This window comes from Tripterygium wilfordii, chromosome 23 (assembly GCF_013401445.1).
Source record: "Tripterygium wilfordii isolate XIE 37 chromosome 23, ASM1340144v1, whole genome shotgun sequence".
NCBI lineage: Eukaryota > Viridiplantae > Streptophyta > Magnoliopsida > Celastrales > Celastraceae > Tripterygium > Tripterygium wilfordii.
Window position 1 is genome coordinate 9,769,081 of NC_052254.1, and position 26,056 is coordinate 9,795,136.

Sequence of the window (26,056 nt, forward strand, 5' to 3'; positions counted from 1 at the left end):
TCATACCTCTGGAAACACTGTGAGATATTTGTTCTCAACCAAAACATGAGGTTATCTGCACTTGGTTTAACAGATGATGAAAAATCAGAATTGGCCAAGTTTGCTCAATGGCTTCTACAAATTGGAGACGGTACAGCAGATACAATAAAACTTAATGATGAAGAGGAATACCCTACTTGGGTCAGAATACCAGATAGTTTGTTAATCAGATCTGAAAGAGGCGAAGTTAAAGATATTGTTTCTGAGATCTATGATAATTTGGGTTTGTTCTACAACAATTCAGAATACTTGAAAGAAAGAGCCATTCTAACTGGGACAAATGAGACAGTTGATATAATAAATTCTCATGTTTTAGAAGTCATACCTTCAAAAGAGAAAACATATCTTAGCTTTGACTCCATACACAAAGTTGCTGGAGCATCAGATGATGATGATCTACTTTACCCAACTGAATTCTTGAATTCCCTCGCATTTGCTGGACTACCGAATCATGAGCTTCATCTCAAGGTCAATGCACCGGTTTTGTTGTTACGAAATATTAATCAGACAAATGGTCTGTGTAATGGAACAAGACTTCTGGTTGCAAAACTAGGCGAACGAGTTATTGAGGCCACTGTAATGACCGGCAGTAATATAGGTGACAAAATATATGTTCCCAGAATTATAATGTCTGCAACTGAGAGAAAATGGCCATTTACAATCAGACGTAGACAATTTCCTTTGAGATTGTGTTATGCAATGACAATAAACAAGAGCCAAGGTCAAACGCTAAAGAAGGTTGGTTTGTATCTTCCTAGGCCGGTTTTCTCACATGGACAACTATATGTCGCTGCATCGAGGGTTACAACATATAAAGGACTTAGAATTCTGATAGCTGGAGAAAATGAACAAGACAGGCTCTACACGAAAAATATTGTATATGATGAAATTTTTGAAGATATACAACAAGGTCTATTACATTTCATTATTGCTACTGTAATTTTATTTCTCATTTCAATTCACTTTAATTAATCATTATTAAATCTCGATGACAACTGATGATTTATAAATATGCAGGAATTAAACAAAAAGATGGAATTGACACTGTTGTCTGAGCTGGAAGCAAGGCAGCAAAGATACAAGATTAAAGTCCGCGTTGCAATAATGTGGGATTCCACCAATCCAACAGTACAAGACCAATTAGTAAGAGTTGAGTTTCTATTGCTTCATGAACAGGTGAATGTTCATTCAATTTGTGCAACAAATATTAACACAATAACTTACAAAATTGGATCTTCTAATAGTTAACTTTCTCACAGTGTCTAAATTGCACAACTTTTCCAGGGTACAGCTATTCAAGAATCAATGCAAAAGGAAGATGCAGATCAAATCTACCAAATACTTTTAGGTTACTACAATTTTCATACCCATCTCTTACCTTATATATTCTACTTATATAGTTAAAGTGCAAATAACCATGTCTTAACTTTGTGTCCTTTATATAATATGTCTATTACTATTTTTTATTTTCGTCAACACATCTTTGTGTTCTTTTATTCTCACAATCGATTTGCGTAAATTATGTGTCTGTCTTACCAACTAATTTTTTTCTTCACTGTCAGTATCTTTCCTGTCAGTAAACGTTATTAAGATCTAAGTCATGTGTTTACTGCCTTCAGTTTTGATCAATGACGATATTGTGTTGAATTCCAAATTTCCAATGCGGAATATTAGGTTTACAGTTTAGGTTTTGTTTTTTTTTTTTAAAAATTTTTCTTATCAATTGCATGCCCTTTGAACCTCCTCTTGGTTTGTGTTGATTTTTCGTTGTTGTTGATCTCTAATTTGCCTTTTATTTGCCTTTGTCATTTTTAATGTCGATGTTCTTTGTTCCTCGATGTTTCACTGTTTGGTAATCTTCCCTTGCTGTCTGTTCATTTTTCGATTGTCATTGCTCTCTAATATGCCTTCCATTTCCTTTGTCAATTTTTATGTTGATATATATTTTCAGATGTCCCAGTTCTTTACTTTCACCTGTCTTTACCAATTGCTGTTTCTTCTATTCACTGCACTTCTCGCATTTCGCCTCATGGTATGCCCTTTAACAATTTCGTGCCATTTTAAGGCTGCTATCACAAGTGCTCATCTTTGTAATGGAATACTATGTATAAACTGTTGTTGTGCTTTTAATTGATAGTACAATTCTTTTTTCTCTGGTCAACTTCTTGTACATCATAGCTTGCCCAAGGATTGTCGGATTTGACCGTCAGTGATCAGTGGCTTTTCAAAAATATTGCAACTACAACAACGCTTTTAAATTCCTTACAATTTCAATTCAGTGGTGACTTGCCGGCTGACTCCTCTTGCCTTCTCCTTTCATAATTCCTCTGTATATTTGCTCATTCCTACTTGATTCTCATTAGAAAATAGTTGATGGATTTTCTGTTTAGAGTGCTTCTTTTGGTTTCATCGCTCTCGCTATAACTCATCTTTTGCTTCTTTGTTCTCTAGGAGCGCTGCACAATTTCTGGATATCGTGCTTTCTCATGGTTCACTGTGGAATATTTGAATCTCAATCCAAGGTAAATCATTCCTAAAATTTCAACACTTCTTCTATCGCTTTTCCTTATGCAGAGCCGTTGAACTAAGCCTCATTAAACTTTCCAATACATATCTACATATCTACATATCTTTTGCAAGAATACTTCTTTACACATTTTTACTGGAGGATTATTACGGCTGACTAACTGACACTGCCAAATGAGTTCATCAATGTCAGTCTTTAGTTGCATAATTTCAGCTCTGCATAAGAACTGCTTATTACTTTTTCTTGAGAGTTGTATATTTCAAAGTACATTTACCACCTGCAAACTCTTTTAATTTACAAAAAATATCTCCAAATATCACTACACAATAACTTTAGGACAATTATGAGCGTAAGGTAGCAACAATATTTTTTAGGTCATTCAATCATACAAGTTAGTTCAAGAAACTTCTACAATTTAATTTGTAACTTATTTTTATTTCTTTCATGCTCTAGCATTACTGTAATACTTCTTTAGCATCACGTTCTTTTTTAAAATCCTACAAGAAGTGGTTATTCATTTTCTTTTCTTGAAAATTATGACTCTTCATTTATGTAGGAAGGCAGGAGGTGGATCTCAAAGTTGTAGTTGTTGAGATCCCTAAGATCATCAATAATCACATTCCATATTACGTAGATACTCCTTTTTATAAGAAAAACTCAGCTAATAACTAAATATGCTGCCATAAAACCATTGCTCTTATAATTTAATTATTTTTGCCTTTCATTAATTTTATTAATGATATTTTGGGGGATATATTTGTCAAAATGGTTCGCTCATTTTGAATCAAAGTGACGTTCATATATTTTCCCACATTCAAATTAAAACAATGGCCGCAAGGCCCAATGATCGTGAGTCATCGCCTGTTTTTGTTTTTCATTGCACTTTCTACCATAAAAATCTTACATTACACCAACTACCAGGAAACTAGAATTTAGTGCCTTGAACTTCACCCTTCAGGATTTTGAAAGCCCTTACAAATGATGAAATCAGCAGTCCATTCCGTCAAACAATTACCTTTCAAACACCTGCTTCATTAATACCCAAGACAGGAAACTTAACAGTAGTAAAGCGGGTACCCTATAAATTACGTACATAATGGTAACCAGGTGCCCAGGTACTGAATATAAAAACTCACCCACTTATAATAATATGCCACGTCTCTTCATCAAAGCCCTCCACTTGTTGCTTTGTCATGCTCTTTATTTTGTCGTTTTCAATGTGTCCACTGTTGTCATCTTCTGCTTCAGATTACATTTACCTCAGTACATGCACCTGCTCTGACAGGAATCAGAATCACCTGCTCTTTAAAATTTACTTAAAGAAGTCCCGTATATCATCTTCCAACTAAATCAACATCTATCTGGATTTCGGTCGGTGAATGCATCTCTTCTCACACAAATAACCTGCCTCCACCACTTATTTCAAAAGCTTTGCTATATCGTCTTCGACGTGCGACAACGCTGCCGTAATTTCTCAACCTCCTAGGGTCCGTGCTCAGTATTTTCTTGGTTATTCGTGTTTCATTTATTGGTATTCCCTGAAAGAATATCAATTAACTCCACCCATCATTCCTTGGTTAGGTAGCTCAATTTATACAATCTTACTGAGCTTCGCTCAGGATAATCATTTTGTGTCCTCGGTCTTTCCATCGTCTTTCAATTTTTGTTTGCTCCATTTCTCTCTAGCTATTTCATCGATACTTAATTATGTATTTCAGCCGTCAATAAATACTCCACAATAGGAAATTTCAAAGTTTCAATAACTCCATTTCAATTGTTGAGTTTGTTTGCTGGTTTCATTATTTTAGTTTTCCATCTTTAATATAACTTCGCTTCTCCGTTAACTTACAGAACAACATGGAACATACACCATTGTCTAAGTTGGAGGAAGGACACCGGGGTTACACGATCAAAGCCCGAGTTACGAGAATCTGGAATTCTACAAATCCAACATTACAAGACCAACTGATGAGTATCGATTTTCTATTGGTTGATGACGAGGTAAATGAAAATTAATATTACTCAAAAATGTTAGTGAACATATCTACAATATGCTAATCCTTATCATAATGTTGTTAAACTTTTTAGAGCTAATAAACCTTTACCAGGGTATGACTATACAAGGATCGATTAGACAGGAGGATGCACATCATATGAAAGAATTACTTATAGAAGGGAAGATTTATACACTCACAAACTTCATTGTTGGTGCTGCAAAAAAGAGTTACAGAGTTTCAAACCATAAAAATATTGTTCGTGTCGGCACATGGACAATAATCAGAGAAGTATATGAACCAGGAACAACTATTCCAATGAATTATTTCCACTTCGTCGACGACAATATCTTAGAATCGAGGTTATATAATGATGTGCAACTTACTGGTAAAAAAACTTGACTTTAAATATACACTACCCATTATCTGTCATTATATTTCATAAATTTCTAATTTTATCCTACTCCCTCTCTTTTGCAGATGTCATGGGTTTTTTTGATCTCTGTTGGTCAGATGACAAACACTCTGGCAAATGGAAGAATGGTGCCCAAAAAGAACTTAATCATTCAAACCACCAGGTAATAACTAGATGCACAAATCCATCTCTGAGTTAAATTTATTTACACAATTAAAAATTAATTAGTAATCTATATTAAATACAGAAACAAAACAATACCTATCACATTGTGGGGTGCTGTGGCAGAGGCCTTTCATGAAGAAGATGCATTAGAACTAGCTACAGAAGATACTGTCATAATCATTCTTTCTTCAATGACTGTAAAGGCATTTAGAGGTATTTCATATTTATCAATAAACATATTAAAATTTATATAATTCCATGCATTCATTTGCAACTAAGCTGCTAATTTTTTTGGTCATACTTGCAGCTGATACAACACTCTCAAGCACATCAGCAACAAAGATATACCTCAATATGAAAATAGAAGAAGTTGACATTTTCCGCAAGAGGTAAGCTTTATAAACATCATTTCAACTTCTTATACAATCTGCAAAACTATTATTTATAAATCACTAATTTACTTAATTCTATAAAAATCTTCGTCCAAAGTTTCCAATGCACACAAAAACTCAGTTTTGTCAATCAATCACTCAACTCAATGCTGGATATAACAACTAATAGAGAGGCGAAGAACAATACTGTTTCAGAGTTGTTGTCTCTCGATAGAACTGCTGACAAAGTAAGTATTTACATCAACTTTTACTTTAAACTGCCTCATTTTAAACATACATATGATGACTGCTTATTGCAATAAATAATATGAGCAGGGGAAAATTTATTTATGCGTGGCCACCATAGCAAAGATAGATGCATCTAAAGGATGGTGGTACAATGCATGTCCTAAATGCAAGGTAAGTGTAGTTAACAATAACGAAATGATGCTGTGTAGAAAGTGCGGAAAATCAGGAGGACAACCAATGCCATGGTAATTTCTTTATTTACAAATTCAATATTTCTCTTTTATCTGATATTTCCTCAACAACAAATATAAAATATAGTGTGTAACCAACAGGTACAAAGTCAATATCTTGGTCACAGACGAAACAGCAGATGCTAAATTCCTCCTTTTTGGAAACCATGTTGAAAGACTCGTTAAGATATCAGCAAGCACTTTATGTAATCAGAAAGACAACAGCAGAAATGTTGTTCCACAGATTATCAACAATCTGATTGGAAGGAAATACAAATTCAGCGTCTCGATCAATGACCGTGAAAATGACCCAACTATCATAACTTTTAACGTCTCACAGGTCTTGGAACTAACACACAATGTGAAAGCTCTTCACATTGTAGATATGGAGAAAACTCGCACTGAAGCATCCATGGAATTCTCTGCTGCTGGTTCAACTCACTCACAAAACAATGCAGAAGATGATCTTATAAGCCATTCTGCCAACAAAAGAACCAGGTACAAAACAAGCTAACTTTTATACAGTAATTAATACAATTTATGAATGATATTATACCATCATCCACAGATATTTGATTACAACATTGCTTTATTATCTCATTTATCACCATATACATACATTTTTTTCACAGTTCTTCAAATATGTATTACTTCTATTCTAAACTTGGAAGGATTGGGCTGATTTGCTGCCGAGTTGCCCGTCTTTTCTTTACCCGTTCAAATGCCTTAACAATAAATATTTATGAAACAGAGGAACGATGGAATCAGAAGAAAAGATATGCAATGATAACTCTATAAATACAGAGCAATGTCCAAGCATCTCAAAGGGGAAAAGGAAGATGTCATGATCATACGTACCTGCTAAAAATTAACTTCACTTTTGTCTCCTGCGTGTTTATAAACTCCGTCTAGGCCTTTTGTTTCCCCTATAAGAAACTGCACAAACTATCCTCAACTATGTGTTAACTTAAATTTTGTTCATGGATAGGGAATGCTATGTGCAATCCTCAACTATGTCTTAAGTTAAATTTTGTTTATGCGTAGTGAATGCTGTAAATAGCTTATGAACTATTATCGATGAAATATATTTCAAGTTTTAAAAATGACTTTGCCTTTTCATATCTCATTTGCTGTTTCTAAATTAGTTGTTTTATATTTGGCTACTTCGGCTGAGTTTGGTTTTGTTGGGGATTCTATTTCCTTCAGCTGTGTGTAGTTTTACCATATGCTAACTCCCTAATTTACATGCTTTTCTCTCTGTAAAAACCAAATCATAAAGAAAACAATGATGATCACCCATCCACATAAGAACAACACAGAATATTATGAACCCAATATATATATTACATAATCAACAATACAAATCAAGTCTCCAGAAGCTATAATGCATTCAGTTGCAATGCATAACACCTAAAAAATATTTAATGTAATGATAACAAATATAAACGAAGAAACACATCAACCATTTCTTTATATCGTCTAAACAAAATCAATCACAATGACAGTACATTATACTTTAAAATATTTACTAAGCAAATAACAAACGATTCACTCAAAGTTGGAACTAAACTACAACAACTCATTCTCAACTACAAATGAAATAAACATCAAATCTACAATTAAAACTCAATCAAAATTTCCAAAAAGGAAGATGGCAATTAATAGCAGATACATGATCGACTTCCACATACATCATTACAATCGCTACAAGACAAAACAATCTCCAAATCTTTTACACAAACCAAGGAAAATGCAATACCTGGATCACATAACAAAAAGGTTAGAGTATAATAAGACAAAATAACTCTACTATAATAACTCAAAGTATCTCAAAGCAAACTCTAAACATCAACGTAAACAATAAACTCTCTACAAAACTTCGTCTTCTTTGCATCTCCAAAACATCCTGAAGATCAACGTGTGGGAAACTCAACTAAGCATATCGGGTAAGTAAACCTTCAACCACTTTCATCTCTTCTTTCGTTTCCCTATATACATACACAGTTTATACATTTATCATTACATTAATGCTTCATTGAAAACACAATCACCTAATTTTTAAAGCTTCATCCTTCTTAAATGTTATCCTGCTTATTACAGTCTTCACTTTCTATCATGCCTGTTAATATACTTCTAGGTAACTGATTTCATTCAAAGAAACATAATTCTATATTCATCATATAATTTACCAAGAAATTTTCCTCCATTTTACATTACAAACATGTATCTGTCATAACCATGGATCCCAAATGTTGTCTATATAAATATGCTTATTCTCCTTCACTATTATAATACTATATAAATAACTAGAGTTATTTCACACAATTATTATCATATTGCGACTTCTCTATCTCTACAATAATATCACTATAAAAACAGAGAAGACTAAACATATTATCAAAATGACAACTACTTATGCTTGTTCATTTACTTGGCAGCCTCTTAAGTCATGTTTGCGTCCAATATAACGCGCAAGGTCAACAAATATCAATTACTTGGAAGCGATTATGAAGAATTGATAAGCGATCTACAATGGTTAAATATCCAAATAGAGTGTGTTGCCACAAATGATGAAGCTTTAATTGACGAAGTAATGACCTGCTTGATAGAAAGTGCAGAACAAGTTCTTAAAGAAAAAGAGGTGCTAAAGAAGAAATGGGAGGAACATCTACAAATAACTTATAACAGTAAAGATGTGGATGTTTCTTACACAATCAATTCTCAATCAGGAAGCAAAGATGAAACCAGCACAAGCAAGTTGATGACAAAAATAATACTTCATCATGCGAAATTGCTTGTATGTTCTAAACAAAAACAATATGAAACATTCTTCCTATCAGCAATCAAGATGCTATATGAAGAGGCTGAAACCTTATATGAGATCATTATCTGCAATCAGCGAATAGTCAAAAACATAGACAATAGAAGTGTTAGAAATATGACATGGTGTAAGGATCAATTGGCTAAACTTACTTTGGATGCACTGGGACATCTCCAATGCCAGCTTCATTATTCTGAAGAAAATCCAAGCATCAACAAAGACATTGCAGGTACGGTTTAACCCGTAGCTCGAAACTGTTCACTTTCAAATTGCATCCCTATATATCTCTTATTTATATATTTATATTTCCTTTATTTCCTCTGTTGTTTATTTATAATGGATAACATCGATTTGTTTTTCATTCTATTTTCATTGTTTACCGCCTCAGAATTTGTAGGCCATTTAAACATAATTTACTTCATTTTACCTTATCTTGTAATGTATTGTTTCAATCATGCATAGTTAGTTGTCTTCTAATACTGATACACTAATTCTGTTATTTCAGGAGAAGAAACTAAGGACAGTGTTCAAACTTTCAACCCCACAACAAATAATGGAAGATTCTACATACCCATAATAGGAGACATTTTCCGTATAAGAGAAGTTCTAATCTACGACGAAAAAAGACTGGAAAACAATATTCAGATTGGAGATAATAGTAATGATTCTCTGGTACAGAGAAACAACATCTCACACACTTCCAAAAGGATAAGAGAATGATCCAAATCGAGGAAAACCAAAATACGCTTTTTGTGTTTCACCTAAACGTAAAAAGGTATGATAAATTCCTTTCAACCATATGTTTAAAAATATCTATCATCACAACATTGACAAAATATTTATCATACTCTATGTTATTTAAATTCCAGAATAATTTCTCTTTAAATACTTATATCTTATGACGTTGAAACATTTTTTATATAATACCCTTGTATAGGATCACGTTTTATCTTATGTTGAAACATTTTTTACAACTAACAATAAATTTTATACCTCGCAGGTTAATGTCTTCACATGTACACTTTTGACTCATGGAATGATGCTAACGTACAAAAAACGACGACGTGAATCGCAATTCCAGAAAACATCAGTTGATGAATTTTGTTTATGTAAATAGTTTATATAGCTCTTTAACAACAGTTTTATGTATATATAGACTATAAAAGTATGTATAAAATATCAGTGTTTATGGTAAACCACAAAAGGAAATCAACTTCTTATTAAGCATGTACCTGCCTATTGTGAATGTACCTGCCTATTCTCTAGGAAGCGCACATTACGTCTGCAGAGCGATTTAGTATAGTTAATCACACACATTCACGTTCCCGCAACCTTTCTGCCACATTCTCTTCATTCTGCTAATATTCTTAGCATGCTTATACAAATGTGGTAAGTTTACGTATGACAAATTTGCAAAAAAAAAAAAAAAAAATAATACCACACGTACAAAACCTCCAAAACCTCTTTCTTTCAAATTCAATCCTTTTTATCCACATCATGGTCCTCTCAAACAGATCTCCCACATAGCCTCTGACGTATTACACTCCACAATCAACCGACATGCGAGGTCGCTTCCTTCCTCGATCTCGCGTTTAATCACTTCATCAATCCTCCCCAACACACCTTCTCCATTAATGCCCATTTATTTCGATTTCTCTGGGGATTTCACTATGTGTTCAATCAATTTCCTCGCCCAGCATCCAAATCAATTCATCACAAAATTCCTCCGACATCTCATTATTCTGCGAAAATCATAACCCCGCTGCAACGCGCGGGCATGTCCCTAGTATATATATATATACACTCTTGTTTATATATGTTTCAATACCTACCCGTCTAAATCTCAAAAAAAATAAAAATAAAACCTATCTGTCCAATTTTGCAACTCTTCCAAATGGAATTAGAGGGGCTCCAATTCTCTCCAAAAATCATGGTAAATGCAAGTGAGTCATTAGTTGAACGACAATCACATTACATGTAAGGGATCACCCACCCATTAGGTCGTGGGTTTGAATTTTTTTCCCTCCCTCAAACCCTTACTTAAAAAAAAAATAATGGTAAATCACGATTGTTTTTTTAAAATGACATATTAAAGTTTAAGAGTTAGAAATTGATGTTTAAGGTTTAGGATTTAAAATTTAGAACTTAAATTTTAATGTTTAGAGTTTCTAATATTATTAATACCAAAATACTCAATCACATATTCTAATTCATCAATTAACATAATTTTTTAGAAGAAGTGGAGCCCGAAATTGTAGCCTCTTCCCACTCCAAATCATTTATCCAACTCTAGAAACTATGCGTACATAGTTTCGATGCAAGAGGCCCAATTCAATCTGGTGAGCTCTAGCTTAAAGCCTGTTTCATTCACTAACGAAGGCCTTTCTTGTTGGCCCATATATAATTGGGCCTCAGCCCCAAAAGGAACCCTCTCTTACGCCTCTTCTGAAATTTTAAAAAAACCGAAACATGAAGCAATTGGAATGCATGGTCATGGAGAAGCTTTTCGACTCTCACTTGCAAGCTGTTACGCATTTGCTACAGGACCTAGGATGAGTTATTTCATACTATGATTATAATATAGAGCACCAAGTCAGCTTGTGAGCATCAAGGGCAAAGGGAAATCTTAAGGCATAAAGCTTTTAAGATTCGATCCTGACCAAAAGCCCCCTGTAGCAGTTATCTCATGCAATGGACTGTGTTCAATATCCAGCTACTAGGATCTATTCTTTGTAGAAAAATGGAGAACAAGCGTTAGTGAATAATTTGATGCTTAGAGAGTGGGGGTAAAACCTTTAAAAGAATCCTTTCACGGAAAAAAAGAAGTTTACATACTATTGGATTATGTCTACGTGTGTGTTCCAAGTCAAAAACCCACTACATTCTTGAATATTGTTGTCATGTCTTTGCAAAAGCTGTCATCTCCATCATGATCAGATGTGGAAAGTCTTCAGATGTAAGCAGAAGATCATGGATTTTATGATGGGAAGATTGGTTAATTTTACATATTCCTACAGCTCCTTATGTCACATGATCAGCATCTCAGTTTTTGAGCCTTCAAGGATTTAGACAGCAATTTCTGCTAGAAAGATTACCTAGTTTAGCTGGTATGGCTTAAGGTGGCTAGAAAATTTCGTTGAAATTGAATTACATAACAAGGATCATTGAAGATCAGTCTAGATTAAATAATCAAGAAAGAATGGCTAATATAAATCTTTGGTGCACTTGATATGACACTTTCATGCATATGGTGGCACTTAAGATTTTCCATATTCTTTTAAGCATCACCTCTGGTTTTAAATTTTCATTGTTGAGATTTTAATATTCTGGAATTTTGTTTTTGGATCTGATATCAAACCAAACCTTTTAAACCATAAAATCATGGGGAATTTCATTGTAAATTTCCAGTTGCTGGTTAAAGATCTTGTGTTTTTATTTCGTTTCTGACAAACAAAAGCTTGTGCTGTTAATTTAGTCATTGTTGGTGAGTTCTTGGCGAAAATGTTGGATGAAATGTAGAGATTGTTTCTTGTTTATTTCCGTGTGACACTATGATTTTATTTATTCATCAGAACGCCATAAATATGCCATACTTAAAAAAAAAAATTCTACATTTTGATATATCATTTCTCTCTTAGCATATGCCTTTATAGGAAGATAACCATACGCCATTACGGCTCCTCTAAGCTGATGTCTATTCCAGCTTCCATACACTTTTAGCGTTTTCCACAAAGCTGATGTAAATTCCAGCTTTCATACGCGATTACGACTCTCCTTTAAGCTGATGACAATTCCAGCTTCGTACGCCATCAAGGCTTCCTCTAAGCTGATGTCAATTCCATCTTCTATATTCCTTCAACACCTCTCTTCTGACATGACTATCTTCTATCTAACTCAAACTACTTTCCATAATTGAAGACTTCAAACTTAAAGAGTGGGGGACAAACTGTAGTGGTCAAAAAATCAATTGGACATACTAATCTCCTAAACATGGACCCAAGCCCAATACATATAAATTGACAATGCAAGTCCATCAAGATCAAGGCCCACCAACCACCCATGTCATGCTTCATGCATACTAACACCCGTCAAACGTCATGCCAACTTACGTCATGCCTACCGCCCACAATAGACGTCACACCAACATGCAAGCTGACATCCACCTACAACAAAATGTCACAGTTTGACAACCACCTGACAGTCGCCCCGCATTGTACCAATCAGCAACCCTCTAGCAGATAGGCGCCATATCAACTTGTGGCTTGTCCCCACGTATAGATCAGTTATAAATTGGTTTCTTAAGTGTGAATGGCATACGTCTCCATTATGACCGCACTTGACAGGTTGGATGACCTCATGTTTATTTTTTTTTTCCTTATATTGTCAGTTAAAGCATGCATATACATTTTTCATAAAGACACTTCTTTTTTATCTCCTAGTAATACGTGACAGATCTCTACTTCTTCCAAGCACCTAACATGTATGGTTCCCATCTTTTCACTACTTTATAGATCACTTTCCAAGTATCACCCTTACCAACCAATTGTCTAAAGACCCAAGTCCCAAGTTCACCATTTCCCAGACAATACTTTTATCAAATAGTAATAGCCCACTTATTACAGAGAAATCTATAAAAAAATAGTCATTCCTCATCTTTGGAAAAGGCATGTAAAAATAAGCCTAAACACTCGGCCTAAGCATTCTACCCAAATTCTTTGTCAAAATACTCAGCCCAAACAACATCCTTTGTTGGCACCCCCTCAATCCAGTTTGAGATCTTCTAACAGCTTTGCTCTTTCAAGTGTTGTAGGAACCAAAGGTTGCAGATGATCACCCTACGTCATCAAAAGTTGACTATTCAACGATTACAGGTTCATGCGCCTGCAGTAATTGACTAAGAAGAGCATTGTCATGTGCCAGAAAATAATAAGTTAATAAGACCAATAAAAAACATTGAATTCTAAATGTATATTGTTCATAACCCTATCTTTTTGAAGATATCCGATAATATAGGCCCATTAAATAACATTTTTATGTGGCCAGATAGGTATTATCATATGGAAACATTATAATTGTTTATGGTGTACGACAATACTCTTACTAAGCTATAAGCAACTATTTATAGAAAGTCTTATTCATATGTTTTAAAAAATAAACGGAAATACTGATGTTTGTTTAAGAATTATATTGTGTAAGTATTTAAAAAAGAGCAACATGCATATACATTAATTTGATATTGAAAAGTAAAATTGGCTTAATTAAAGTGTTTGAGAGAAATATATATCTTGAACATAAATATATAGAAATATAGTTCCAACCCTTAACTCTTAAGTCTAACACACTTGGTATTTTTTTTTTGTGAGATTTTCCTGCGAAAATCTGTGTTCCAAGCCCCAAGGAAATCTTAGAAAGGTCTCTGCATGCATTAAAAAACAAAAGGGCATTTTGTATATAAGATAAACGACAGTTCTATGTATTCATAATGAAATCATCTATAAGGATTAATAATCTATGTGTCATGCCTATTAAGTAAGATGACATCATAACTTTTTACTTTTTACTTTTTTAAACGAAATTTCAAAATATTCTCTCTAAAAAATCCATTGTTGATAGATTTTACTTGGGCATTCTTAATTACATTGTTTTTGAAACAATGTATAAAAATGTACAACACTTAAAATAATGTAATCACATACAAAAAATTATAATAAGAGACTGTGTTAGTCAGAAATAATATAATAAAAGACTGTCTTAATCAGAAACAATATAATAAAAGGCTGTTTTAAAACATTGTAATTGTCACATGATGATTGACGATTATGATTATAGACGGTTATGTATGAAAAACTTTATGAATATATATCATTTCCGTAAGACAAATCTCACAAGCCAACTAGCCAACTACATTGATTTAATCCAAAAGTATTCTACACGTTAAATTCCCGACAATTAAGCGTCTTTTGGACATAAAGACGGTTCTAAACAAATCAACTGAATATCTTAAGAAAAAGACATGAGAGTTGAATCCAGGATTTCTCATGTTTGGCAATGACATTCTGGAAACTTAACTTGTGGTCAATTAAGTCATTCAACTTTGGTAATAACAGTCAAATCATAGGTTACTGTAAGTATGGAGGCTAACAACAGACAGTTCTCTTAAAAAAAGGTGGACTTTCCTACTTAATTAGTAGGCAACATAATCAGATTTAGTCAGTGTTAAGCATGATAGTTTAGTGGATCCTAAAGCAGTATTTTTAATAGTATCTTTTAAGAATATAATTATAGTTGGCAGGTCAATAACCCATCCACGATACATGACCAGATGCATGAATGCAATAATATCCAGTTCAGCAGGCTTATTTTGTACTTTTTTTGTTGAAGAAGTACATGCAGCAAAGGCCAATAATTAAACTAAACAGAACACGTATGGAACTTTAAAGAGTGTGTGAATGATGACATAAATCATAATGCTTACTAAGACTGCGTATGTGTGTCTATATATAAAAGAATTCTCTTATGAGATTTGAAAATGAGATAATAAAATGAAATTTTAACGTTTAGGATTCATTTTTAAGGTATAATTTTATTTTTTTTTATATTTGAAAAAAAAATATTTATATTTTGATTGATTTTAGGAACCCAATGATATATTTGTAGTTTGAAACAAAAATCAAATGCAACAAAAAAAGTATATGAAAGATATTTTGTTTTATATCTAACAATTCAGAATTATCATACACTTTTTATGTTGAATTTGATTTTTGTTTCGGACAAAAAATATGTTATTGAGTTCATAAAACTGATCAAAATAGAAAAATGTTTTGAAAGTTAAAGTTAGGAACTTATTTTAGGACTTTATGCGAGAATTATATATATATATTGTTAATGATAACAGCCCTACCAATCCTACCACTCACGCAACTCATGGTGGAGATGAAGCAAATTCCCATATATTTGTTATCACCTTAGATAGCCACACAAATCAAGGAGGAAATCATGCACAATCAAGTTTAACTCTTTGGTCATTGACAATAGCCACAAACATCAACCCAACAATCAAGCAAACTTATCATCTATTACCATTGAAGAATCAGAGTCAGTCAAGGAGAAAATCTCTCTTGAACCATTAGACATCAACCTCATTCTATGCAAGACAATAGCAAAGGGATTCACTAAAGCAATGCTCACAAAGGGGAAACGTTAAAGAAAGAAGATACGAGAGATATGTTTTCAAAACAAAACTTATTCTTTCCTTATTTACTTGTTTTGTCCATTGGTACCTTTGTATATAAACTTAAGTCATTTATAATGTGTTGGGCAACTTGTTCAAGAGTGATTACATGTATTAAACATTTCTTATAGCTTGTCAAGTCTTCTTTCCTTTTTATCCATAAGTTTGAGAGATTTTTTCATATATATATATATATATAAAAGGACTTCTCACATGCACCAACTATACACATCAACTTTAAGCATTTATTGGTGCTCATGTGAGAATTCTTCTATATATGTGTGTGTATGTATTAACAACAAACATGGAAGATTGGAAGTGTCTTTAGACCATGGAAAGTTTATATAGTACTCCAACATGCTTAGATACATTATCATTACCAATCAACATGCTTATATACATTTACCTCAAATTTAGCATAAAAAGACTCAAAAGATCACAGGTAACACAGGCTATTTTCGAACGACTTTGATCTTTTAGGCCGTCAATAATGACTTTTAAATCCAGAAGACGCGTTGTTTGTTTGAGAGGAATTGAATTTTTACTTATATGTCACTCGGTTGGATCATGCCATTCCAATATGAGATAAAATCTTAACGCTCTTCCATACTTGTGGTTGAATTTATGTCAAACCTAACAAGCGGGTACATGTAAAAATCATATACAAATAGACCGAGTCCTGGATTTTCTAACACATACTTTTACTCTCTCATAAAACAATTATTCACTCCAAGTTCGTTGACATAGTCTCCGGACCAAGCCAAGAGAGGCCACTAGACTTCGGTTCGACTGTTCTTGCAGGTTTCGAGGTGTTTTGTTTCACATGAGCTCTCTAGACTTGTAGAAGGTTGACTTAGCTTGATTGTGTGTAATTTCAATCTCATAGTATAGTCATGGGAAAACCTCGAACACACTATGGCAAAATCTGAAACACTTGTGGTTAAAATGATGGTAATAACAACTACAATGATAAAGATACAAATAGTTTGGTATCTCATTTATCATAGTTGCTAAGTTGGACGTATATAAAGTGAATTTATGGGCTCCACCAAGTGATGTAGATCGAAATATTTATTTTAAATATTTTATTTTGATATTTTACGAAGCCAATTATTTGTGAAACAATTATTAGTATTTTTCTAAGAGTCAAGTATCTTTTTTATTAGGAATCGTTAAAAGTGTTTAGGCTTTGACTAGGGTTTCGTTCCATTTACTATTTAAGGTTGTAACTTTCATTCAGGGATTCTAGTTTGAGTTGAATAAAAATTATAGAAGCAATCCGTCTTTTGTTTCTAATTATTTGCTATTCGTTAGAATCAACAAAGTCTTGAAGCCTTAAGTCTGGTTTTCATGTGTTGAATCAACAGATTTAAGTAAACTTGTTCTTGGTATTCGTGTGTCAAATCAACAGGTCCAAGTACGTATTCTTTTCACTACGTTGTCCTACATCAACAGGTCTCACATGATGCATATAAAATCTTGTACGTACAACTCAGCAATTTGGATAACTAGAATACTTGTTACCGAGATCTCTAACAATACTGCAAACTATCCGTTTGTTTGGTGCTGCGGATCCGAAACCAAACTCTGTGCGGTTCCCCTGACTAGATGCCAGCGGATTCGCCTCAAAAAAGAAGCTCTCTAAGGGAGCTTCTTACAGCGTTGATGTTGTTGTGTTTTTTTTTTATTTTAAATGATGTGGGTCCCACATTGAAAACTGTGAAAGTGATAGGGCCCATGTTTATATTATTTTTCTTAATATCTTTGTCAATTTTATATTATTATTATAATGAACAATTATACAAATTAAGCCATTTATTTAATAAATCATTAATATTATTTAATATTTATTAATATGATTTAATAAATTATTTTATACAAAATGTGAGTCCCAGTTTTATTAATTAGTATTATTTATTAATATATACATTATAAAATAAAATTATATTTTTAAGAATATAATATAATATAAAAATTATAATTTATAATTAAAATTAATTTTAATTATAAAATTTATTATAATTTTATAACATTTTAAATAATACATTTATTCAACGATTTTTCCGCTATCATCAGTTTTCAGCTCGTCAAACACCTCACAACATATTATACAATTTTAAGCTCAGTTTTTTTTCCTCATCTTTTCCGTTTGTATTGAAAATCAGTCCAACCACTCTACCAAACGGACCCTATAACAACTATTACTCAGAAAAAGCTGATGAGTCACGATATCAATTATATAAATCGCATCCTTAAAATATTTACAAATGATTATTAATCAAGTTAGCCTGGGATTTTAGTCTTGGTCAACTTCACTTGGGTTGGCAAAGTGGTTTTAAACAAAAAAAAAACTCCAAAAATCCTGTGTGAAACAGACAGTTAAGAACCAATGTGAAAAAGGCCAAATATTCTACATTAATTAAGAATCAGAAAAAGCAATACAATATTGAGACAGATCATCAATACATATATATATAAGAAAAAAAAAACTCCAAAAATCCTGTGTGAAACAGACAGTTAAGAACCAATGTGAAAAAGGCAAAATATTCTACCTTAATTAAGAATCAGAAAAAAAAGCAATACAATATTGAGACAGATCATCAATACATATAGACTGTCATCGATCATAATCTGTATATATTAATATATACACTACTTGACAACCAAACAATATAAATTAATTAACTGGTTATAATTTTCAAGATTGGGAGTTAGGTTAAAAGATTTATAATAATACATGGATGAATTACAAAATCAAAAACCAAATCCAAGATAGATACCAAGAGTACTAGGGATGTTGGTTTGTGTCAAGTGTATTGATATAATATACGATATGATCTGAAAAAAGGTTAATTAAGTAGACAATAAGGATCATTTTGCAGTAATTATGCTTCATTTCCAAGTCATTTGTGGGCTCTCCCATCATAATATATATCTATATATATACACACACACATGTGTATGTATGGATTTATGTGTTAAGAGTTGAATTTGGAAGCATCTGCACATGTGGGATACAAGACTTGCTGGAGCTGATCAGCTGATGGTCTTATTAATTTGACAGTTTCCGAGGTCCCCCTGTGTAACATTAACACCCACATAATCCTATAATTAATCATTTCATAAAGACTGGATTGTATAGTTGTATATGTTATATATAGTACAAGAAAATCTTACAAATCTAGCCCAAGTGTCTGTACGCATTTAATTGTCTAGGTATTTGTAAGATTCAGTACTGACTCAATCATGCATGTTATTTAAAGTGACACTACACCTAAACACAAGTTTAGTCCAACATGATATATATATATATATATAATAGCTTTGTACACATGCAACTATATTTTGTATAAAGCTGTCTGTCGGGGAATGATGTCCAATATCCAGTATATTGACCGATCCTCCAGGATCTTGTGTAAAGTATATAAACAAAATCAATGACCATTTACTATGCATGGCAATGAACACAATATGGAGAGTTTTGTGTACGAATATATGGATTCTGTTACAGGAATTTGGATCCCAGTGATATACTTATTGATGGTCTCTCTGTCAGAGGATCTCGAAGAAATTACCTCTCTTGTCTTCCCTCTAAATAAAAATCTATATTCTTCTGGTATAAGAAAAGAGATTGATTAAAGAAAAAGGAATATAATCAAAGATGGACAGAGAGGATTCACCTTCAGTGGCGTATGTTGTTAGGTATCGTTTTTAGGGTTTATTTTCTCTCTCGGTATGTAAAGTGAGGTAGTGGAATTTATTTTTTTTTCATTTAACATGTTGTCTCTTATCCTTATCGTTCCATATAAAATAAAAAGAGTTGGAAATGTTTTTATGTTATACGATCTACAGCATATAAGAGTCCCTTTGCATAAAGTTACATTATCCTTAGATTTTTAAAAGGATTAGCGAGCAATAGATCCCTCAAATCAAACTTTTATTCTAATAGGTTCGCTCTAATATTTTTCAACTCACAAGGTTCATAAGTAGATAACATTTATTCCATCAACGACAAATTATTTAAAATATTTTTTTATTGACAAAAATACCCTCAACCCTTTTACGATCACAAACTATCTTCTCTCATTTTCGAAAACGCATTGAAATCCAACCCTTTGTTTCTACAACCACAGCAATCTTTGTTTTTGATAGATTGACCAAAGTTTCGTCCACCTACATCGTTTTATCCATCCCCATAACAATCGATAGTGGAATCAATGGTGTTTTTACCTAACCTCATCTCTTATTCAATGTTGACTATTAAACTTTTGATTCATACACAAAACAAATGTTGTTACTATTTTCTTTTCTTTGTTTGTACAATCAGTAGCAATCAGTAAATGAGAGATGACTCGGTTGACAATCGACTGAGTTAGATATATGTGTACCCAAGGTTCGATTCCAATAAAAAACATATTTCTCAATGGTATTAAAAAAAAAAAAATAACACCCACCGTGACAAATATATTTTTTTAATTTGAAATATATTTATCCATACAAGACTTGGAACTCAATTTCATTACTAATGCACTTGATAAGGGGAACCCCCCTTTTTTTTTTTTTTTTCCTTTTCTGTTGGTGTAAATATTAATCAGACTATTTCCAATTGTCATAATCAAACTATTTAGCACCCTGATAAAATTGATAAAAGTTTCTATTAGATTATTACTCCCTCCGTCCCAATTTACTTGTCATCCTTTGAAAATTCAACTTTTTATGGAGATATAATTTAGTACTGTTCAACTACACAAAATAACTATGCTATTCCAAATTTGCCCTTATTAACTTAAAATAATTTTTCTTTCTTGAAGTTTGGTGTTTTAAAGTAACAAAGCTAATTTTGTAATACATTAACAAAATTAGTAATTAGTGAAAAAAAATGACACTAGTTTTTAGACAACCTAAAATAGAAAGATGGACAAGCAAAATGAGACGGAGGGAGTACAATTTAAGCAGGAAAATTTAATATGTTGACTTCTAAAACATAGCGCTAAGAATCCTTAAACGGAAAAGAATCACAGGAAGATTGGAAAATTTTTTGTTGTCCGTCAATATAATTTGTGGATGTCCACATAAGAGATTTCTTGTATAAAACTCATCTAAATTTAAAATTTTAAGATATTAAGTTATGAGCATATATTTGTAAATTTAAATTCAAAATATTTTTAAAACTTTATATTATGAGCCTATTTGTGTGCCTTCTAGGTTCTTCATTCCTGTGTATTTAACCATATCAGACTCCCATCGCACCGCATGTGTATCAAACTCAGTATTATGATCCAAGAATATCAAGCAAGGGAAAATTTGGATTCTTGTAATGATTGATTGACTCATTATTCACAATCTTTTTCTTAATATAACACAAGTCCCAAAAGTAAACATAATATATATTATAATATAGTGTAGCATACGTGCACCTATAATTATTTCACTAGCTAGGCAAATTAATTCCACGAATAATGCCAAACAACTAATATTATATTACAAAAGAAAGATTCTTTTACTCTATATTTTTTTTAATGAATATTTTAACTCCGTATAAATTCTAGCTATTTAAATTATTCCAATCAACTCCATCCCAAACAAATTAGGGACAATTACTACTAAAGACACAATTGTAAAAACATGTTCGAATAAATACAACAAAAAAATTATTAATAAGGACACAATTCATTAAATTAAAAACTATATAACCCTTTTCATTTAATAAAACTATCGAGTGTAGCGGCGTTTTTCCTAATTTCCTGTCTCATATTTTCTCCAATATGTACGTATGAAATTATCAAATTTGACTTTTTTTTTTCCTTCAAAAAAATTTGAAATGATTTACTTTTTAAAATACATGATGAATTTTGAAAAAAATATATATATTCTAAATCAGTATGGAAAACTCTTTTAACCAATATTCATTGTCGATATATTTTGAGCTGAAAATATCACAAATAAATTTCAATATATATACTACATATAACAAAATGACAATAAATAATGCAGATAAATTTCAATATAGATTTATCATAACAAAATCACAATAGATAATGCAGACAAACTAATGTAGATAAATTTCAATATGTACTAACCATAACAAACCATAACAGATAATTTAGATACACTAACGCAGATGAATTTAGTGCACTTAAATTTAAATATATATCATAACAAAACCACAACAGATGAACTAATTTAGATAAATTTAGTGCAAATAAATTTTAATATATACTGACCATAACAAAACCACAACATATAATGCAGATAAATTTAGAGCATATAAATTTCAATATATACCAACCATAACAAAACCACAACAGATATACAAATAAACTAATGTAGATAAATTTAGTGCATATAAATTTCATAATATGTTAACCATAGCAAAACCTCAACAGATAATGTAGATAAATTTTAATATATACTAATCATAAAAAATCATAATATATAATGCAGATAAATTTAGTGCAGATAAATTCCAATATATACTAACCATTAAAAAACCACAATTGATAATTCATATAAATTTGGTGCGGATAAATTATAATATATACTAACCTTAACAAAACTGCGACAGAGTTTCAGCACTAGTTTTGTGGGAATCAAACCTCTCCTAGGTGTCGAGACACCTAGACAAATTTCAGCACCAGATTTCCTCCAAAAGCACCAGAATTAGTTGGTTATCATCAATTTCATGAGTAGCTAATTGTCTTTTCTAGTTTCTAATCCCAAATGGTGGATGCGATGTGCAATTGCTCAAGGTATGTTTATAAAATCGTAGTTTTGATTTCTCTCTTTCAATTTTGTGATAGTTATGTGTTTGCATTGGTTCATACGAATGGGCATGTTTTTCTTGTGTTTTCTTGATTTGGAGTGTGAAATGGGTTCGACGACTAGGTTAGGCCCCAAGGAGGAATATTAATTTATAAAAATTGGTATGTTGTGTTTTTATGTATTCATCGTGTAATCTAGGAACTCAATTTGACATGCTTGAATAGAAGTTCTTAATGCCCAATGCATGATTTCCCCAATTGTTTGAGCCAAATTGCATAAACATTGATTATGTGTATTGATGATTGGTTTTTGTGGAATTTATGGAATGAATATGGTAAAGTTATGGTGATTTCGTCTTTGAGTGTGAAACTATGGTGTTAGCAAAGCCGAGCCTTGTTAGGAACATTAATACATAAGATTTGGTGACTACCCCTAAACCCGATGACCTCCATATTTGTATTGAAGTTTTCATGGTCAATTTCCATTGCATATACATGATTGATGGTATCACACAATTTAATTGTGCATGGTTGTGTGTGTTTGCAATATTACCTTGAACATCCACTGAAAAGGATTAGAGGCTAGAGCTTTTAATAAATTTTTTTCTTTATTCTTACTTTAGTTTGGTTAAGAAACGCACATGCTTATCAAGCTTTTGGCCCCTTTTACTTTTCCACACTTTATTTGTTATTCTTTGTGTTTAGCTCTTTAACACTTTAGTTGTTTGCATTCATCCACCCCTAAATTGTATTTTACTTCCTTGTGGATTCGACTTCAGACTCTCGAAATTTATTATTTACCGACGACCCTACGCTTGAGGTAAGTACACACATTTTGTGTCGGTCATAAGGCAACGCTCACCACAATAACCTGTGATGAGTCTTTGAGTCCAGTGACATGTGTGTTTCATGTTTTGTGCTTCAATTGCCACATCATTGCAAAAATGGGGAGCAAAAATGAGTGGGACTATTTGCATCCCACGAGATACTAAGGGCACCCCATTTTATCTCGAGAAAGACAAATCTTATAACACCCCGTTTGTTCCTTTTCTTCATCTTCATCTACGAACAACCCACCCAAATCCTATCTACTAGAGACGAATCTTCCCGACGGCCACTTTTATTGGTCGAAAATGACATGAGAGTGACAAGAAGATCGACAAATCCACGGGCCTCCACCATTTCTTGCATGGATCTCTGAAAATCCAGGTTAGACGAAGATCTTACATGGGAAATCGTCTGATTCAGATGGATGAATGCTTCTTCTCTTCTTTCTTTCTTGATGAACTAGCCCACCCACTTAACTTAAGCCCGACAAGCGAGTTCTGGGAGAAAGATGCAAGGGAGTTCAGATCGGGTATTCAATAAAGGAGGCACAAGAGTTTAACCTCAAAGTGAGGCACAGGAGTTTTTAGCCGCGGTGGTGGTGGTGTGGGAGGAGTCAGTGGTGGAGTTGGAGCAGCTAGGGGAGGAGAAGAAGAAGCATTGGGAGGTGAATACGGCTGCGAAATCGGGTTCCTTGAGTGGAGTTAGGGTTTGGGGATGGGGTCCAGTCTGTATTTTTACTCCAAAACAAAAAAGGGTTGTACTTAGTAATGTTATATTTTTGTCTGAGGTTTATAAAGATTGGGGTGTACTTAGCAAATTTTGGGGTGCAAATAATGTTAATCAGCAAAAATAGCATCGATCCCGTTGTTCTCATGGACCTCCTCAAGCATACTTTGATCAAGCACCCACGTTTCTAAATAATTAGAATTCTAATGTAATTGAAATATAATTTTGATAATCAGAGTACATAAAGTTTTTTCTTTTTTACGATTAATTAAAAAAACCCTTGATAATATCAAGACATAATTACTATTCAATTTACTCCAAAATATTGTCCCTTGTATTCTACGTTCTCAAACTTAAAATATTGTTTTGACCTAACTAAGCATATCAAATATGTTTGCATAGGAAAATATTAGAATCCATATGCTAGATTATTATAGCAAAAAAAAAAAAACAAAATGATGATGTCAAAAATAGAATTGATCCTACCAGATGAATCAATTAGTTAGACCGGTTCTTTTTGACTTAGTGGGTGCCTTCCTTCCTATATAGAGAATGAATGTAAGTTACGGTAGAGCCCCTAGGATGTTCTCGAAGAAATATCTCTAACACTCAAGTCAACACAGAACTTTGCTAAAGAGGGTTGTTTGGTATTCAAAGCTCTCCTTCTCAAAACAAGAAATTAAAAGTGCAGGAGTCAATATATTTACCTAGCACTTGTGGTCCATTTTTTATATGATTTCAAGTGTTCTAATTGTAGAAGGAGTAGGAATCTCTCTCTTTGATCTTCCCGAGAATTTCTTGGAGGATGGATTCCATTCAGATTCCTTTCCTAATGGGAGTCGGACTCTGTTTAGAGTTTGTATCCTTTTTGTATAAGAAGCTTATGGATGTCACCAGTTGTTTGCTCGTGTTCTGTCGAGATAGCACCTTGAATTGTTTTGAGGTACATCCTCAATGTAGTACCTAATTTTTGTCTAGCTCAGATGAGTAGTAGCCTACCCCTGCGCCTTGGATCTAGTCACGATGTGCAAGGCTTTACATGTCACTCCAAAAACCTTTAGGGCTCATTTCCTCAAAATTAGGCCAGGAACATCGCACAGTCTAGTTCTTGAAACAAAAAGTTAAAACCCAAATTCCCTCATTTCCTTCTCCACAACGAAATGTTTACCTCTAACCTTTAAGATATGACCAAGTGATACGAGGAGGTCCCCAACCCCCAGCTACCAATAAGTTAGGTAGCCAAGGTAGGCATTATCGAACTCTAAATTTTTCCTAAGCATGATGTATGATCAGAGCATTATTGTTTGTCGTGCTAATGTCCTTGGGCTTGAATGGGGCCTTAGATAGACTAAATATAATAACTAAAAAATAAACTGTATTTTATTGAATGTTAAAATAATAACATATGAGTTTGAATTATTTGATGACACATAGTATATGCGTAAGTTATCAGCGTTCCTGGGCCTCATATTTCTTTCCAGGATTGTTGGGTTAATGACCCGATATGGGTCTTCCCACGTCTCTCTGAGCTTTCCAAGGTGTTTTCCTGTTGATTCTCTCTTTCTTATAACTAGGTTCCTTGCTGAGAACTTCATCTCTTTAACTTTTCAGTTATAGTACCAAGCAATGCGCTGTTTATAGGCTACTGTCCTAATGCTTTCCTTTTCTTTGGTTTCTTCGGGAAGGTCAAGGTTATTTA

The 26,056-nt window shown here is 32.9% G+C and overlaps 1 protein-coding gene across 1 annotated transcript; it reads left to right on the top strand.

Annotated features, from left to right (window-relative positions):
• Positions 1-4,429: 4,429 nt before the first annotated feature.
• LOC119992779 (replication protein A 70 kDa DNA-binding subunit B-like) lies at positions 4,430-6,009 on the top strand. The gene is made up of 7 exons (XM_038839572.1): positions 4,430-4,567; positions 4,675-4,948; positions 5,041-5,138; positions 5,223-5,353; positions 5,448-5,529; positions 5,630-5,759; positions 5,848-6,009. The coding sequence occupies exons 2-7, from the start codon at positions 4,931-4,933 to the stop codon at positions 6,007-6,009; spliced, it is 621 nt and encodes a 206-aa protein (XP_038695500.1). The 5' UTR covers positions 4,430-4,567; positions 4,675-4,930.
• Positions 6,010-26,056: the final 20,047 nt, after the last annotated feature.